This window comes from Podarcis filfolensis (genome assembly GCF_964270895.1).
Source record: "Podarcis filfolensis genome assembly, chromosome: 17".
Classification (NCBI taxonomy): domain Eukaryota; kingdom Metazoa; phylum Chordata; class Lepidosauria; order Squamata; family Lacertidae; genus Podarcis; species Podarcis filfolensis.
The window spans coordinates 20903113-20922595 of record NC_139621.1 but is presented as its reverse complement, the minus strand read 5'-3'; the positions used below and the strand labels follow the sequence as shown (position 1 = coordinate 20922595).

The 19483-nt window shown below is 41.1% G+C and overlaps 1 protein-coding gene across 42 annotated transcripts in view; it reads left to right on the top strand.

Annotated features, from left to right (window-relative positions):
- Positions 1 to 19483, top strand: part of PTPRD (protein tyrosine phosphatase receptor type D) — a 1143290-nt gene that overhangs the window by 952370 nt on the left and 171437 nt on the right. For all 42 annotated transcript variants that reach the window (XM_083592691.1, XM_083592680.1, XM_083592685.1 and 39 more), the window contains one exon: positions 19103 to 19291. In XM_083592691.1, the coding sequence (XP_083448817.1) occupies positions 19103 to 19291 (189 nt within the window). The remainder of the gene's footprint in view (positions 1 to 19102; positions 19292 to 19483) is intronic.

The window sequence follows — 19483 nt, the reverse complement described above, 5'->3', positions numbered from 1 at the left end:
GCAATTGGAAGTATCAGAGAGGCATGAAAATGCACTCAAAGCACATTTTGATTGGTGTTATGGAAGTCCTTTTCCAAAATATTTGAAATATTCTAAATTACTCACAGCTAAAGAAAAAAGAGCTAATTTTCCTTTCTCTTGTATTTGCCACAGTGAAAAAAGCTGGTTCAATTTAGGGAATTGTTTTGTATTGTTGGCTCCCTGGGTTAATTTCCATAGTTCTCATTCTTACAGAAAGAGAGAGTCTCTCTTGCAGAAAGTCATCTTAAGAATATGTGCTGTACCTGGCACAATGGGTTCTTGATTAGGATCTTTATAACCTAATGTAATGCAAATAAATAAATGTTGATAATATTGTTGATGGAAACATCAGATTAGTTTAATGCAGCTGCTAAGATAACCAATTATTTTCAGTGATGGCAAAGCTACTATCTTTTTATTGTTATTGAATTTCATTTGTGATAATGGAATATTTTCATTCCTTTTACTGTTGAAACCAATGTAAACTAATGGCTCAATATACGATAAGAAAGCACAACACCGAAAATAGTTCTATTTTTGTAAATAAATTACTTTGAGTTATCTATTGCATGCTCTAAAGTAAATGGACAGCTGCGTGTTATTGGCAAACCATTAGTGTGCAAAGATAATGTACTTATTGCTTAGACAAAAGGTTGACACAAGAGCTCAAATCAGTTGATTTTTCGATTTCAGGCTTCATCCAGACTGTCTTGAAAACTGTTTAGCTGTACCTTTCAAACACAGAGATGAGAATCTGGCACTGTTTAAAAGGCTATTTCTAGGCTGTCAGTCACCTGAAGTCCAGGGAGATGTACAGTACATTTACCTGAGACATGCCGTTTGTAGACACAGTAATTAGATCATTTATGTGGCTGTGTGGATTACAAAGATACAGCAATAAATAAGAAGAGAGATAAGGAAGATGACATCACTGATTGTGCATTAGGCCCCAGAGCTGTGACTTTATCCTTGTTCATCTTGTTGCTGTTTGAAAGATGGATCCAGCAACATCCTCAGACTGTGAACCTGGCCTTCACAGTGCAACCCTATCCAGAACGGGATTAGTCATTAAATAATTTTTTTAAAGGCTAACTCATTTTTAAAACGTTTCGCATTTGTTTTAAAACTTCCTCCACTGTGTTGGGTTAATCCATCGCTTAATGTCTTAAAAATCCCACAACCCTAGTTCACATTAAAGGGTCTTTCACTGAGATCTCGAGGCTGGAGGCTAGTGTCAGAAAAATTGAAACCATATAAATTAATGTAGTGTATCCACGGAAATGTTTGAAATCAGACTCCAGGAAGGTTAACATCGAGTGTACATGCTATACTTAGCTTGACGCCCCCGTCAACTCAACTCAGTGTTAATCAGTTAACTTCAGTATACTGAATTGTTTCTGCTGTAAAGGGAGGATTCTTAAAAGTCCACTGTTTTGGAGTTTCAAGGAAGTATATGTTCAATCCTTCAACTTTAGGATAAATACTGTCTCTAAGGATGTGAATACCCAGCCATAAAGTGCATTTGCTGCCTTCCACAGAAACAGATCTCTGCTTCCTTCCTAACTGATCCCTTGCTCTGCCTAATAATAATAATAATAATAATAATAATAATAATAATAATAATAAATGTTCTGTGGAGACTTGGATCTCCAGGCCTGGATTTTCCACTAAATAAGTGAAATCACATAAAGTGGGGGACACCTCCACTTTAATAGGGAGGGCACTATTGGAAACACACCTGGGAAGGCCACCAACTTCCCAAGGGTGTCTCTCCGGTGGTCCTCCCTGGCTGTAAATCTCCCTCAGGCCAGAGAGACCAGTAATAAGCGGCCCCTCCCTCCTGAGAGGAGCACACTCATCTTCTGGCATATCATAGCAGAAGAAAGAGTCAATTGTAGTTCTAAAACTACTTTATTTACAGTCTATATATACAGAGAATCCTTCTGCATGTCTGTGCTTTTTGAGCACCAGTACAGAAAACCATCACAAACAGAAGTGAAACTAACTTCCAACAGTACTGAGACTTCCTGTCTCATGCTCTCTCAGACACACGATATACACAAAACATAGTGCTACTGCTGGAGAAGCACGGATGGATAAAAATCCTAACAGGCACATGGGGAGGAGCGAGAGAAAATGAGACTCACATGCACCATTGGGGCTGCTGCCTGGAAATCAGTCGGGTCCGCTATCCAGCCTGTCTCAAGCCTTCCCTTGATTAAGGATGCTTCCTGGAACTACTTCTGTTGCTCTGTCAGTTCCTGGAGTCAGGGGGGGAGGAAGGGGGGTGCAGTGGGTGCGGGCCGCCCTGGGTGTCACCACTGAAGGGTGTGACAAAATGCCAGGCGGCACTCACCGCAAGGCCTGCAGTGCGCCCGAGCCACATGTCTCCCCTGGGTGAGACGCAGTGGCTTGGACGCGCACAGGCTCTGCGCTGCCCAAACGGTCTGCCCGCTGCCTTCACCCCCAGCTGTAGGGCAGCTGAGTGGGAGGAGGCAGGCATGTCAGGAGTTCAGCTTACACTCGAGTAGGAACCTGGCAGAGACACATGCCCGACTGGCATGTTCCCTCTCTCCTGGTCAATCGTTCGGGAGCTTCAAAAGCTTTCTTCAGCCCGAACAGCACAGCGACCAATGCCAACAGGCATTGGCACACTTAGGGATCCGCAGAGTCTTTGCAGCTTGCGTGACAGAACCCCAGCAACTCAACATTTTGGCTAATCTTCTGTATTTACATATAAATACACACGGAGCACTGCAACATGGCTCCCTCTCTCACTAGCATCAGGCAGCAAAGAGAAAAAATACAAAGGACAAAAGTCCCACTTCACGGAACACGGTAACACAAACATCCTGTCTCCGTCACATCCCACTCTGTGGAGTCAAAACATACACCGTCATGTGATAGACAAAAACCCCATGACTGCAAACATGGAGCAGGAATTCATAGATCAGGTGGCCCCGTGGTGTGCCCCACCCCTGGGTGTGGCGTCCCAGGCGCCTTCCCTCAGTCACTTCTGGTCAGCAGCCCCAAGCGAAGGGAGGCCAATCAATGTATTTATTTATTTCATGGCAACCCGCATAAATGTGGTCATGTTTGACTGGAGTGTGCATTAGTGTGGAAGGGGGATGCCTCCATTGACACCAGAAAGAAGTTTAAAATAGTCCTTCCTCCTTATGGCACGGAGAGTAGCTGTTCTGCGTAAGGGGACCAAGTTAACCATCCTCAAGGCTGCCTGTGTGGCGTAGGTCCAGACATTCAGTGACTAGATTGCCCTGTTTCCTGCAACTCTGTGGGTTCCTTTGTAAACAACATAAGTTGACTATCAGGCATTTGAAAACTGGATCTCTTTACTCTAATACTGAAACATCTTTTTTTTCTCTTCATATATATTTTGTTCTTAACAGTAAGCAACTCTTGTTATTATAATGAGTAGATCATTCTGATCATATGAAGGGCTTGATTTATTTTGCATGTATATGGAAAAGAGATTGCTTGTCTTCTTCCGTTTCTTCACAAAGAGAAAATAAAACCATATTTTCTTATTTTCTCCCAAGTTTCCCCCTCTAAATAAGATTGTTGTATTTCCCAAGTTTGGCCAACATATTAGTAGGAAATTCAGTTTCACTTTTTTGTAGAGTGAGCAAAAAATAAATAGAAATTGATCTATAATTGCCTTCCCTGAATCAATGGAACTGTGGGTTTAACTTTTCTTTTTCTTTCTTTTCTTTTTGCATAATTTGTTTAAGTCAAGTGGTTGACAGGGCTCTGAGTATTCATACAGTAGATTAAGCAAGGTGATTTAAGTGAAGTTGACCAGGATGTGCATGACTGCCCTTTTACATTCTCATTTCTACTGCATTAAATGTCAAAAAGAAGTGTTTGTTCAACTGGGCCTTCTGAAGTTATTTTGGTTGCCAGTTTCATTTTAAAAATAACAACAATACACAACTGTTGCTGTACATCAGAACAAGCATCTGAGTCTGGAATGGGCCTTGGTGCAGTGATGACATTCTCAATTTAAGTTTCTAAAAGGAATGTAAGATATAACTGCTGCATGCCAGCCAGTTTTATCAATGATAGTAACCTGAATAACTCTAACTGCTACTTACAGCTGTTATTATTTTGACTGTAGTGATACTACAGCAATGCATTGCCCATGGTGCACTAAAAGATAGATTGGAATATAAAGTAAAGCTGGGTAAAAGATAAACAACTGCAAGATGCAACAAATGCAAGATAAAAACCATGGGTAGGCAAACTAAGGCCCAGGGGCCGGATCCAGCCCAATCGCCTTCTAAATCCAGCCCTCAGACGGTCCAGGAATCAGCATGTTTTTACATGAGTAGAATGTGTCATTTTATTTAAAATGCATCTCTGGGTTATTTGTGGGGCATATGAATTCATTCATATATATTTTTCAGAATATAGTCCGGCTCCCCACATGATCTGAGGGACAGTGGACTGGCTTCTGGCTGAAAAAGTTTGCTGACCCCTGATAAAAACAATAGGATAAGCGCTAGATTGAATATTTATTTATCTTATTTAAAAGCATTTATAAACTGCTTAATATTTCGAAAAACTTTAAGCAGCATTGAGTCTAAGAAGCGAGCAATATATCTCTAAAACAAGAACAAACAAGCTGAAATCAGTAAAGCAGCAATATAGAAAACGAAAGTGAATAAAAAAGAAAATCAGGGTATTAAAAAAGAAAAATTCAAAAGGCTTCAGTCTTGAGGATAACTTGGTCGGTAGAGCACAAAACTCTTAATCTCAGGTATGTGGGTTTGAGCCCCACATTGGGCAAAGGATTTCTTTATTGCAGGGGGCTGGACTAGACCAGAGATTCCCAAACTTATCTGGCCTACTGCCCCCTTTTCAGAAAAATAATAATACCCAGAACCCCCCTGGAAATCTACTTTCTTCAATGTAGATTAAAAACCCATGGGGCTAAAAAAAATGTTTAGGGATACTCTCATTTTGACTCGGGGAAAGTCAGCATTTTATAGTTCAAAGCGGGGAAAATAAATACAGTAAATGGACAAAAGTACAAAGAACATGCATTACCTCACTGCTTCACACATTAAACGCTCACTTCCATCTGAGACTCAGGAAATCCTGTGACAGGAAATGAGGCAGCCATCAGGGGTAGCAATGGAATTGACAAATCACCGTGCTATTCAGCAGAACTTCCGATTCACCATGCTAGAGAAGAAACTAAAAAATGTAAAAAAAATAATTAGTGACTCTCCTGTTAGATTCACATAATGTTTAGGGGTACGCGTACCCCTGCGTACCCCCAGAAAAAACACTGGGTATAGCAGAAAGAAGGGCAGTAATTATTATTATTATTATTATTATTATTATTATTATTTATACCCCGCCCAACAAATTCCAACAAAATATTAAAATACAATCATCAGTACAGTACAGAGACAACAGTAGAAAATGATGTTCCGCCAGCACAGAAACACACACATGTGTGCTTCTAGTTCAGCTTTTCTCAGCCTTGGGTCCCCAGATGTTGGTGGACTGCATCACCCATCAATCCCTAGTGAGAGGGACAAGTGATCAGGAATCGCAGGAGTTGTAGTCCAACAACATCTGGGGACCCAAGGTTGAGAAAGGCTTTTCCAGGTGTACCACGCAGCAAGCTGACCACAGCACTCTGCGCCAGACCAATTACAAAGGAAGCCCTAGTTAGAGTGCATTACGGGAGTCAGATTGTGAGGTTACCGACATATGAATCACAGTGGCTTAAACTAGCCCCATCCATATGTCCTGGGCTTATAAGTTTAAGGGAATTTGAACAAAAATTGAAGACAAGTCCCTAGCCAAGCAAGGTTTAGTTCCTTAGAGAGGAACAAAGAAATGTATTTTTTTGCACCCAACTATATAAGGAGGGACAAACCTAGATAGCATCTTAAAAAGCAGAGACATCACCTTGCCAACAAAGTTCCGTATAGTTAAAGCCATGGTTTTCTCAGTAGTGATGTACGGAAATGAGAGCTAGACCATAAAGAAGGCTGATCGCCGAAGAATTGATGCTTTTGAATTCTGGTGCTGGAGGAGACTCATGAGAGTCCCATGGACTGCAAGAAGATCAAACCTCTCCATTCTGAAGGAAATCAGCCCTGAGTGCTCACTGGAAGGACAGATCTTGAAGCTGAGGCTCCAATACTTTGGCCACCTCATGAGAAGAGAAGACTCCCTGGAAAAGACCCTGATGTTGGGAAAGATGGAGGGCACAAGGAGAAGGGGACGACAGAGGACGAGATGGCTGGATAGTGTTCTTGAAGCTACCAGCATGAGTTTGACCAAACTGCGGCAGGCAGTGGAAGACAGGAGTGCCTGGCGTGCTCTGGTCCATGGGGTCACGAAGAGTCGGACACAACTAAACGACTAATCAACAGCATGTAAGGAGGCAAAAGGCTAGGCTCTAATTACAAACCTGGGGCTAGTGCAGTGATGAGGAACCTCTGGGGCCTTTTGGTTTTGTTGTACTCCCATCATCCCTAACCATTAGTCATCCTGGCTGAGGTGGATGGATTCCTGCAGCATCAAGATGTTTTGCCATCTAGGTACCATAAATTCTCGAGTGTTCTTAAGCACAGCGATGTGCCTATTTCCAAATCTCCCCAAAAATAATATACTGGGAAGCCGTGCATGTTATATTATTTGTATGATAACTGCAATTATCCCTTGATAATCTGAAAGTGAAATGGGTAATTTCACCTGTCGTTTAAACAATTCATAAACTCACTTTAACTGGCAAGCACATTTATGGTTTCATTTTGCTAATGGCTTTAGTAGAAAGAAAATAAAGCTCTTATTGACATTTACTATGACACTGGCTGTTTAAAAGAGCTAATTAAACTTGAAAACCTAGTTTTTGGTTCTTAGAAGGTGATTATCACTGGCTTAACAAAACAACAAACCATAAAACCCTAATAACTTATTAACCATAGTCTCTGTAGTCTTGAAGGAGAAATTGTTTTAATATAACAGTAGCTTACTAAACTACTATGGAAAAGTATAAACTGAGAGTGACTGTAAAATAGCACAACCTTGCATCTTTTAAAATAATAAAAATAAGAATAACCAATTAAAACATATGCTTCTAAAAACACTTAATACTATAAATACTGAAGGAATACTTTGTATCATAAGTTGTAATGCTGTTTTAGTGTATACAAAGTAACATATTTGGGGCTTTTTGTGGTCTCTGTTTGTTCTTTCTAGAGCTAGTCTATACAACGTTCTATGCCCTCTGCTCAGAGGGACACGATTATTTCCTTCACGTGCATTCATTTCAACTTCTGCAGTGGCAAAATTGTCACTGAAATTTTCTGCCTTTACAGTAATGAAAAATAGAATAAACTATGGAAATATAGTTCTTTCAAAGCATATAATAGCACTTATTGTTATAGGAAGGCTTCTTACGAAGTGTTCATGGGTAAATTAGCATATTTTGAGGGGGGTTCCCCTTGCTTTCCTTTTGATGCTGTTGTGCAGCTCAGTAGTGCTATTAGTCTGCAGCTCTGTGAGGAGAACAGGGGGCTGCTAACAAGTCCTAGAAATCCTAACAAGCTACAGTTCCCAATATTCTTTATGGAAAGCCATGACCATTCAGTGTGTTGTGATAACTGCTGTAAATGTATGGTGCAGATAATGGGACCTCTGAAAAGGAGAACCAATTCAGATTTTCCTTTCTTACCACCATGGGAACATTTGCCACAGTGCAAGATTCATGTATAAGCTAAACAAGCTATGGGTTAGGGCCTCACTCTCTTGGGCACCCCAAAAAAATTTAAAGGGGAAAAAAGCTGGATATACGTTTTCAAAATATAAGATTAAAAACAAATAAAATGAAACCTACATACAGCAACACTGTTTTGTGTTATGTAGGCTCCTATGATGTGAGTGATGGGCCCCACCTGCTAGCCTGCTCCCTAAAATATCACTGGTTTGCTCATTTCTATATATATGGTGCCTACATTCTGCATGTGCTTTAGACACCTATTAGGTCCATAAATTACCATACAGTATAGCATATATTCAACACAAAAAACAGTGACAATTTGTTGTCGACAAAGGACAGCTGGACATATAAAGGGCCCCATTACCTTCAGTACCTTAGGGCCTCATCAAACCTAAATCCAGCCCTGATTTGCCATACAGTGGTACCTCGGGTTACAGACGCTTCAGGTTACAGACACTTCAGGTTACAGACTCTGCTAACCCAGAAATAGTACCTCGGGTTAAGAACTTCTTCAGAATGAGAACAGAAATCGGGCGGTGCAGCGGCATCAGGAGGCCCCATTAGCTAAAGTGGTGCTTCAGGTTAAGAACACTTTCAGGTTAAGAACGGACCTCCGGAACGAATTAAGTTCTTAACCCGAGGTACCACTGTACTTGGTTTGCTGATGTTGGATTCCCGAACATGGTTAGGTTGAAAAGAGTACATGATGGGGTGATTTGAAGGCATGTTGCAGGAGGACATGAAGAATGTTGGGATCTGAAAGACCCAACGCCTGCCCCATCTGCTGGTACACACCTAAACCAGGAAGTAAACTATGCCAGACTTGAAGTTGGCATCGTTTGGTCCCACTTATTTCTCTCCCCATGTTTACTAATGGGAGGGGAAAGTTTTTAAAAGAAAAATCCTGAAAAGGGACAGAGGGTTCACCTTCACGTCCACCCTTCCAGCAAGATCCCGATAAACAATTAACTGCAATTGCCCCATCTAATTAGGTTGTGTGTTAATATATCAGCTTTCTCAACATGAACAAGATATACACTGGAACCCAGGGCCCACCCACTTGCTGTCTGGCACAGAGCCACTTCCTTTGTTATCTTAATAGTTCAAACTTAGAAGGCTATTACCTCACCAGGAAGCTAGCCAGGAATTGAATCTGTGCTGGATCCAGGAATTAGAAGGATCTCAGAATTCCAGCCTACCCACCTCTCCAAACTTGTAACGCTAGATTTCCTCCCTCTTCCGTTTTTCACCTTTCTTTCTTATTTTATTTAAGCCGGTCATCTAGGTAGCTTTTAAAATTCCTTGTATCAGCGGCTTCCTGCTGCTGCACACTCCGTTATAAAGACTGTTGAAACTAAGAGCTATTATTTTCTTCCCAATCAGAAGTAAATACAATAATCTTACTCCTGCTGTTTGAGGTTAACTTGCCAGTGAGCTTCTCCAGGGCAGCGTGGTGGGAATATGAGAAAGTGGTAGGATGGGGCACCAGCTAATAACAGTGTTTATGGTCTTGTACCTGTGGTGATCTTGAGGTAATACCAAGAGTTTGCCAGGAGAAGTCAAAAGGTTTGAAATACTTCCTCTGGAAGGGTGCTAATTCATCATGGTAAGCGGTCCAGACAGACGGCTTTCCTAAGCGAACAGAACATATAAAGTATAAACTGAAAGCAACAACGGCTGAAAAACGTCAAGTTTTCCTTCGTATTCCTAACAGTAAATTACTGGGTGCGATCAGAGTTTAATAAGCTACAAAGAAGCATGAATTATATATCATTACTGTAGTGCGTATATATCTATATATATCTATATATCTATAGCTAGATAGAGATAGATATAGATAGATATAGATATAGATGATATAGATATAGATAGATAGATGATAGATAGATAGATATGTGTTGTTTTGGCAGATTGGTTTCACTTCTTTTATTGTGCATCAGCGTGCAATTTAAGTGTGCTAAAGAGGATGTATGAAAAGCTTTAAACGTGTTGTCAAGAATAGTCTGCCCTCTTTATAGCATTTGATGACCCTGCCATGCAATGGTGTAGCCAGGATTTTTGTGGGGGGGGGCAGGACTTGGTTAGGGGGGCAGAACTGACATAATTGGTCAGTTGTTGTTGTTAATAATAATAATAATAATAATAATAATAATAATAATAATAATAATTTTTTATTTATATCCCGCCTTCCCCAGCCGAAGCCGGGCTCAGGGCGGCTAACAACAATAAAATAATACAACATTCTAAAATCATTTCATTAAAAAATTACTTCAAATCAAATTGATGGCAACCATTGGGCTAGAGTTCTGAGAAGATTGCCAAAGGAGGGAGTCAGGCTGTGCCCTGACCAAAGGCTTGGCGGAGCAGCTCTGTCTTTCAGGCCCTGCGGAAAGATGTCAAGTCCCGCAGGGCCCTTTTATTGTTGTCAAGTCATTTAGTCGTGTCCGACTCTTTGTGACCCCATGGACCAGAGCAAGCTAGGCACTGCTGTCTTCCACTGCCTCCTGCAGTTTGGTCAAACTCAAGTTAGTAGCTTCGAGAACACTGTCCAACCATCTCGTCCTCTGTCGTCCCTGTCCCTCAGACCTTGTAGGGGGGCTGGACTATATTTTGAAGAAAAAAATTGAACAAATTCATATGCCCCACAAATAACCCAGAGATGAATTTTAAATAAAAGGACACGTTCTACTCATGTAAAAACATGCTGATTCCTGGTTTGTCCGCAGGCCGGATTGAGAAGGCGATTGGGCCGGATCCGGCCTCTGGGCCTTAGTTTGCCTACCCATGCTCTGGATGCATTCCACATAGGGGATTTGTTTTGTTTTCGATCACTCTCGGATTCCGTCCTCTTTATTTTTTGACACTTGAGACCTGCTTTTTGAAAGAAGCCTAGCAAGTCAGCATTCTTATTTCTAAGAAAGAAGCAACTCTCTTAGGGAGAGAGAGGGGGGCGGGGAAACAAACAAAACCAGAATCATTCTTTAATGGGCTGCTAGAGAACTGCTGTGGGATGCAGTACTCTCTGGTCCTTTCTCCAGAGGCAGAAATTGCTGCTTTGACAGACCTCAAGATGGTGCCACTGGAGTTATGGAAAGAATGACCAAAAATTGAACCTGCTCTTTCCTCAAGGCAATGCAGAAAGACAGGCAATGTGGTGGTATCCGGCCAGTGTGTTTCTGATGCATTTTTAATGCAAAATATATTAAAACGTGATCTTGTCAGGTTTATTTTGGTTCCTGTCAGAAGCAGTTGAGAAGCAGCTGCTAGATTAAAAATGGTGATGTTGGTGGCAGCGGCGGTGGGGAGTTTTTAGTGCTCTGAATAGCTAACATACTTCACTTAAAAATAGATGCTTCAACTCTTTGTGGGTTTTTCTTTTTTCTTTTACAATGCCACACTATTCTCTGGGAAAGGCATCCATGTCCACATTATGCATTTGCTTTCTCCGGTTAATCCATAACAAACTGTGAAATTTCCAATATGATTACAATTTGACCATGAAATCTGTCATGAATAATTTATACTACTCTCAACCATGTACACCGGTGAGCCTCCCATTATTTCAAATGAGCCTTTATTACATTGAAGTTTAGCAGGCGGAATACTTAACCCTAATAGAGAACGCATACACTGCAGGGCATTTTACTACAATGTGAACCTGAGTAGCATCGACGATTTTAAAGGTATTATTCGTCTATTAAAAGATTTCAGGACTGCCTTTCATAAAATGTATCAAAATGGTGCAGAACAATTTAAAAATAATAAAATTACATATGAAATAAACACTTCACACAGCGGATTATGAATAATAACAACCTGTCTAACGTCTGTTTACATCTATATTTCCTTTCCTTGCCTCTTACACCTCGTCTCTGTTTTGCACCCTTGCTGTTGTGTATAGTTTCTGGGTAATTTTTGTCTGTTAGAAAGAATTCTTGCCATAAATTTGGAATGTATATGCTTTATTAGGGTTATCAGGTGTAACTTTTAAAGTTATTATTTTTCAGGGAAATGGGGGGGGGGGTTCCTTAATACTGCTGATTTCTGGAAGTTCAGTGTTCTAGTTACATAGTAACTATCAAGGGCTTTTGGACAGCGAACACATAATTCCTATTACTTAATGCATTTCTTTTGATCATGCAGATTTGTACATTCTTAGCAAAAAGTCTGTCTGTTGGAGTTCATGGCTGATTTACACGAACTGCACAGGTATCTTGCATTTGGGTAACAGGGCCTTTTTTCAGCTAGAACTCGTGAGAACCCATTTTTCTAACCTCTCAGGTGGGCACCATTGCCATTAAGGGAATGGGGGAGGTGTTCATGCTAAGTTCTGGCACCTCTTTCTTCTGGAAAAAAATAGCCCTGGGTAGCACATTTTAGTGCCCTCAAGTTTAGTGCCCTGATTGTGAAGGACAGATATTCAGGTTTCATTGGAGAAATCTGACAGCCAATATCCATACAGGGCTATCTTAAGCATATGTGGCGCCGGGGTGCAAAGATCTGCCCAGCGCACCCCCCACCCCTGGTTGCACAGTCTCAGGTGCGCAGTAGGGAGGAACCAACCAGCCACCTTAGTTTCTCGCTGGCTTGGTCACCCCCGAACTTGCGCTGCAGAAGAGCCCACCGTGGCGCTTTAACCAACGGGTGGGCTCTTCTCTGGACCCAACTCTTGGGCCCCAGACTCTTGGCCTGGCGCCCCTGAGAGCCCAGTGTCCAGGTGCCCCGTACTCCTAGCCCCTATGGTTAAGATGGCCCTGTATCCATATTCAACCTTAAAATCCTCCTTCAGCCCAATATTTCTTTCCGGTATTGCTTTGTGTGTGAGACATCAGAGCAGAAAAATAATTATCCTAATATCAATTGCTAGAAGAAGCAAAATTGTTGCTTTCCCCATCTGGACTAGAACACGCTTTGTCCTCTGTAATCTGTTTGCATTTTATTGAAAATGGGTGCCTTAATCATTTGTTACTTTAATTCAAAACTTGCAGAAGGACACTGGTGCAAACAAAAGCTAATGCAAACAAAGGCTCTTAATTGCTGGCTACAGCACTTTATGCAGAAACCGTTTCCATGAATGTGAGCAGAAGTAGAATGGGGAATAACATGCAAACTAGAGGTACTAGTATCATTCAAATTAGAGAAGCTGCGTCAAACACATTTTAACTTTCATTTGATGTACTCCTAATTACTTTTTTTTTATCTTGCTTTTTCTACCCATTCTTCCATATCAACAAAAAGACATCCATGCATTTAATGTAGTGACACCCAGAGTTCTGTAAGTGGTTAGAAACTTGGACTAGGACTTGTGGGACACCCAGCCTCAAATTCTCACCTAGCAGTGAGGTTCTCAGCCTAACAGGGTTGATAGGAGACTGAGAGGATCTGTATAGTCATTGTCCAAGGGCTGTAACACAGAAGATGGAGCCAAGATCATTTTCTGCTGCTCCAGAGGGTAGGACCTGGAGCAATGGATTCAAGATACAAGAAAGGAGATTCTTACTAAACATTAGGAAGAACTTTCTGACAGTAGAGCTGTTCAAAAGTGGAACGGACTCCCTCAGAAAGTGGTGAACTCTCCTTCCTTGGAGGTTTCTAAGCAGATGTTGGGTGCCCATCTGTCATGGATGTTTTAGCTGTGATTCCTGCATTTCAGGGAATTTGACTAGATGACCTATAATTCTATGATTCTGTGGGTGCAGAGTCCTCTGTATTGAACTCCTTGGAGGGAAATGATTAAAAGTATTACACTCAAAGTATTTGATACTACTGTATGCACAGATATTGAGACTATCTTCCATTTGTAGGGAACTGCAGAATTGACCACAGAATTACCAAGTGTGGATCAAATCATGTGGGAGAACACCTTGGCTATCTGCAAGATAACGCTGCCAGATAGCCTTCCTCTCTCTCTTGATCGCTGATCAGCTGTGGTGGTCGAATTCTGGTTGTGACTGTTTAGAAGAAGGAATTATAAAGGCTCTTTACCAAATTAGTTTCTCTGTTAGTAAAATGGCCCTGTCACTTCTGGCTAGGACTGAGAGTCAGGTTGAAGAAGGCTTAAAGAGGGCTTCCTTGAGAGCCAGTGTGGTGTAGTGGTTAAGAACAGTAGACTCGTAATCTGGTGAACCGGGTTCGCTTCCCCGCTCCTCCACATGCCGCTCCTGGGTGACCTTTGGCTAGTCCTACTTCTCTGAAATATCTCAGCTTCACTCACCTCACAGAGTGTTTGTTGTGGGGGAGGAAGGGAAAGGAGATTGTGAGCCGCTTTGAGACTCCTTAAGGGGAGTGAAAGGCGGGATATCAAATCCAAACTCCTCCTCTTCCTCCCCTTCTTCTTCTTTTTCTTCTTCATTTCAGCCTAATTTCACTTCGCCCCTCTTCAAAAATTATATGGGGGAACCAACCCCTTACAGATGACTTGTAGTAGTGGGTGATTGGCCTTGGAAGAGACACAGCCCCTGGCATGCCTCTTTTAATCAAATTTCCAGCCACCAATAGTTCCATAACCTCTGAGAGACATTTGGACAGAGAGCCCACAAAGCCGTCAGTATTGAGATGTGCTACCCTAAAGTTACCCAAAGAGGTGGTTGTCCTTTTGCGTTCTACGTTTGCGATTGCGGCAGTGGTTGCATCATTATTTCTTTGTGGAATGTGGGTTATGTGTATTAGAACATCTGAGGCCACTACTGGTTGAGAGGGAAGGAGGTACCAGTGAGATGGGGCACAGTTTGATTTTTTTCCCTTTGGTGAGAGCCTCAAGTGGGAGATTGCAGAGCCAGATTGCTGTCTAGAGTATAACAATAGTGTGTGATAGATGGATGGCAATTTCTTTTAGTAGTATATATGGGTATCTTCATTGTCTCCTCGTGTTTTCGCTGTGCATTTTAGTAAAGTGGTTGGAATGATATGTAATTTCTTTGATTCACAAAAATACTTAAATACTACAATTTCATAAAAAAACACAAAAGCATTGTATGATATCTATCTTTCTATCTATGTATCCTACATAAAAAGCAATAGCAAAGATAACTGGGTAATTGTAACAGAATTGCTTCTTTAATTGTGCGCATAAGACTGGCACCATAGAAAAGATTTCAGCAAAATTTAAAAATCAGTGCTGGAGATGCCTGCTGATTTTCTATTGGAAGAGCAGTCTTCAAGACTGGGCCAATAACAGTGAAAGCTTGGATTCGTGTGGATATCAAATGATCCTTCCCCTCACAGAACACATTGCAGTAATCCAGTCTCGTGGTTGCTAATGTCCAGTAATCAAAGCAGCTGGCGAACCAGATAAAGCTGGTAGAATATGCTCCTAACCTCTGGATGTTTGGGCCTCTAGAGTCAAAAATGTATCCAGGAGTACAGTACCTCCAATATCTCTTTCTTCAGAGGGAGCACAATCTCAGCAACAATGGGTAATGTACTTACAGGGTATGGAGACCGATTGCATAACTGCTGGGTGAGTTTCCCTTTGGGTACCTGGAAGTGTGAAAAGCAGAGGTGTTAGTGAGCCTTTTGCATGTCAACACTTTTTTTAAAAAAGCTGCATCTTCCAATTTTTCTGCCCAAACTGAAGGAAGAAAACTGGGAAGTAGCAGAGTTCACAAAGCTCAAATACATGGTCACATACCTGAAGAACATTTACCTTCTGGATAATCTGAGCATTCAAAATTTGCAGTGAGTTTCAACCTTTATAAAGAATTGGTGGGAACTGAATCACTGCCTTGTTCAATATTTGTTTTTCTGTAGATTGGGAGAATCTAGTCCGTGCATTTATTGACTAAAGCTGTAAATTAGATTGTGAAGGCAGATAAGGTTCTGTAAGTTACAAATGCACCAAGTAAATGATTTCTGCATAGCATTGTCAGTGCATGCAGGTCTTGCTATCCACAGGCCGGATTTAGAAGGCAATTGGGCCGGATCCGACCTCCAGGCCTTACTTTGCCTACCCATGGCTTAAAGAGTTGATGATTGGTTTCCTATGGGGAAATTTCTAATGCATTCCCAACCATGGAATGTTGACCCCAAAGTGAACAGGCAACCTGGGAAACCCCAGGGAAACCCTCTGAAACCTTGCAAAAGGCAAACAAGGAAGGAAGAAATGCTCTCTTATTTGCGTGTCGGGGTCCCCAGGGCCACCCCAATAACTCACACATCACACAGAATTTTTTGTTTAAGATTTTTGGCATAATTTTGGCCACAACTTTATTGAAATACAAATTTGTGAGTGGTTGCTTAGGCATTGGTTGCGACTATCTGCCCCCACCATGGGGGACAGACTGACATTCCGCACGATGCGAAAGTCAGAATAGGGGAATACACTTGGGGGTAATGCGGAGCAGGGAACCTGCCCTCACCCCAAATGCAACCAGGAGCTCATTGCTATGGCCCGAGCCCCCTTGACAGAGTGGACAAGCAACAGTTAGCCCCCAATTCCTTTAACGGAATCCCTTGCAGCAGCAGCATTAGAGGGGCAGGCACTCAACCTACCAAGGGCAGGCACTCAACCACTTCCCCTCAACCAACCAAACCATAAACCAATGCCTAACCACAACCTTACAAGTTGTGACGATTTGCTACGCAATAGGAAAAAACCAAATGCCCCAGCCAATCAGTCAGATGGACAAAATTCCTACCAGGCCCCTGCCCCAAGAGCAGACGACCCCATGACAGGCATAGCAAGGTCAAAGCGAACAACCCTAATTCTAGGGAGGGGGGGGACGGGCAATCCAATGCACGGTCGAAAAGAGGAAGCCCTAACCTCGTGCAAGGAGTTTCAGCATTTCTGGCTGTCAATCAACAAATGGCAACATTAACTTCTTCCCAACAACAAGGGAAGCCCCAATCGCATCAGTGGCCAACGAAAAATTAGCCCACCCCCAACTTTGGAGTGTCCTGGCGGCCCCCACCGCAACACGTGCTCTCCATGAAGGAGAACATGCTTTGTCTGATCTCTTCCCCTTCCTCCCTTCATCATGGTTTCTGGTGAAACAGTTGTGGTAGACCAGCCAAACACAAAAAACTGATTTGTTTAAGGCTTCTTATCTGTTTACAGTACTACACACAGGTCCAGTTGTTTGGATATCTGAATCTATGATGTGTATAGCAAGGTTTGGGTACTAATTTCTTGTGTTTGGATAAGTGATAAGTCTGTTAAAAAATTGTGGAGCACACCTTCTGAAAACATAATATAAACACAGCTGACCCCATGCAAGACAGTGTTGTGGTGTTTTCCCTTAAAGATTCTTAATCTGGTTCAAAATTCATCCTCGGAACTCTTCAGCTTGATGGACTGCTAGGGATACATCCCTGGAACTGAATTAGAAATTTAGTAGCAGAACATATTTACTAGCAAGACACCTTGCAAATGCTAAGAATATGTCATGTTTCCAAATTTCTTGTAGCTGCCACCATAAACAAATACGTACATTACTCATATTGCTCCCTGAGCACAGTAATCTGCCCTTTAATGGCCTGTAAAAATGACACTGTCATATGGCTCTGGGAAGGTCAGGTCTGATTTAAATTGTTGATGAATTACTAGCTAATTCAGCATGACAACATTAAAATGAAAAGTGGTGGACATTGTAGTTAAAATCCTAATGATGACAGTAATGTACAAACTAGTGAAGAAGACAAAATGTTTTTCCTCTTCACTTCATGTTGATATTTAAAGTTTAAAATGTATTGATTACTAGCTATTCCCCTCACCGCACCCCCCAAAAAGTATATGTGGCTGTAGTATAATTGCTGATTGATGTGATTGTTCATCTTGTTTGATGATCTGTCAAACATGGTGCCATCAAACTGGAAAGACAGGTTTTGTAGAAATAACTAATAAATTTAAAGTAGAACAGAAAGCAATTAACGTCTTATAAACTACACCCACTGAGATAAGCATTCCAATTACAAATTCCATTATTTTCCCCAGTCCATTTTATGTTGAATACTGGGTTTTATTGCCAAATACCTGACAGCCAGATTGGAAATAAGCCACAACTGTCAAAGTATAACAGCTCTGACTATTTGAATCTGTTACATTGTGATGTTTCTCATGAAAATTTAATGACGAGCGTGTATTCGGAGAGATTCTGTGCATAAGAGGAATGGATAGAATTTAATTACCCTTATTAAAAATAAGAGAGAGAAGCTCTTTGCTTACTCCACCCTATTAGTATGCAAGATAGATTATCTTTGTTGTGTGCTTGTTTATATGAGAAAGGGGCCTCTAGAGTGTTCTTTGTGAGCCAAGAAGGAAATGGAAAGGTCATGCAAATGCATTAGAGTAGTACTTCAGCATGGCACAAGTCAAACCTTATCAGCAATTCCCAAGGTAAAGGCTTCACATCTTATAATTTGTTATCTAATGTAGGTTTCTTTGGTAAGAGCCTATAGCAAATGGCCTAACATTGTCAGCCTTTAACACTTCCTGCTTATTGGCAGAGATAAAAAGACATTCACACTTGCAGAAGATTAGTGACTACCACTCTCCGGTAGCAATATTTATGTGCATTCACATTGTCAGTGATTAAATAGCCTTGGAGAGAAAGAAGTCACCAGGGAATGCAGAGATTTGTCAAGTATCCAAGGATATCCCTCCAAGTTTTTCAGATGCCTCCGAAAGCTTTGCTGCAACTTTGTGAAAAGATCACACCATTTCATGGCAAAGCAAGTAATGTGTTTGACATTGGACAATTTGTAGTCAATTATTTTTATTCCTTAAAGAATTGCATGTCAATACCAGCCAAGCAAGATGTTTAATAACAAAGGATGCATTATACAGCAGTTATTGGTCTTTTTTCTTTCTCTTGGTGGGTTATCTTGAAGCAAAATAAGAAATGGCTGTACTGCTTTTTTAAAAAAAATCACTGAAGCCTTTATAATGTTATAAGAATTTTAAGGATATATATATATATATATATATATATATATATATATATATATATATATATATTTTCATAACTGTATATATAAACCACATGTCTGAAACCCCACAGAAAAGGTCCTGAATAAATTGACCTCAAATGTTTCTCTGCAAGGTCAAAGTGGGAAACCTCCCCATTGTCTCTTTCCTCACAAATCCCATCCTCACAAATCTTGTCTTAAGGGCACAGTTCAAGATATAAACAGGGTGTGAGCCTGTGACCTGTGACCTAGATTCAGGAATTAAGTAGTTATAATAACAAAAGAGTGGCCAAAACCCAGATAATGCAATCAGGTAACTTGCCAGACAGAAGATAAACAACACACTCAAATTTTTGTTGTAGACCGCCTTTTCTGTGATGTAAACCATAAACCTAATGTTTACCTCTTTTTCAGAGGATCAAATTCCTCGTGGTTTCCCCACCATTGATATGGGCCCGCAACTAAAGGTGGTTGAACGCACTAGAACGGCCACCATGTTATGTGCAGCCAGTGGCAATCCTGATCCTGAAATAACTTGGTTCAAAGATTTTTTACCCGTGGACACGAGCAACAACAATGGACGTATCAAACAATTACGATCAGGTAAGGTCTTGTTACTGTTTGCACTAATGCCCAAAATTATACTCTCTCTTATTTTACGTTCCTTTTTAATTATTTTTATTTTATTTTATAGGTTATGATTTCTTCTTCTCTTCTTCTTTTTTATGTTGTCGAGCGTGTTGTCCATGTCTGTGTTATCGTCATAGCCTGTTTCCAGAGTCTATTTGTTTGTGT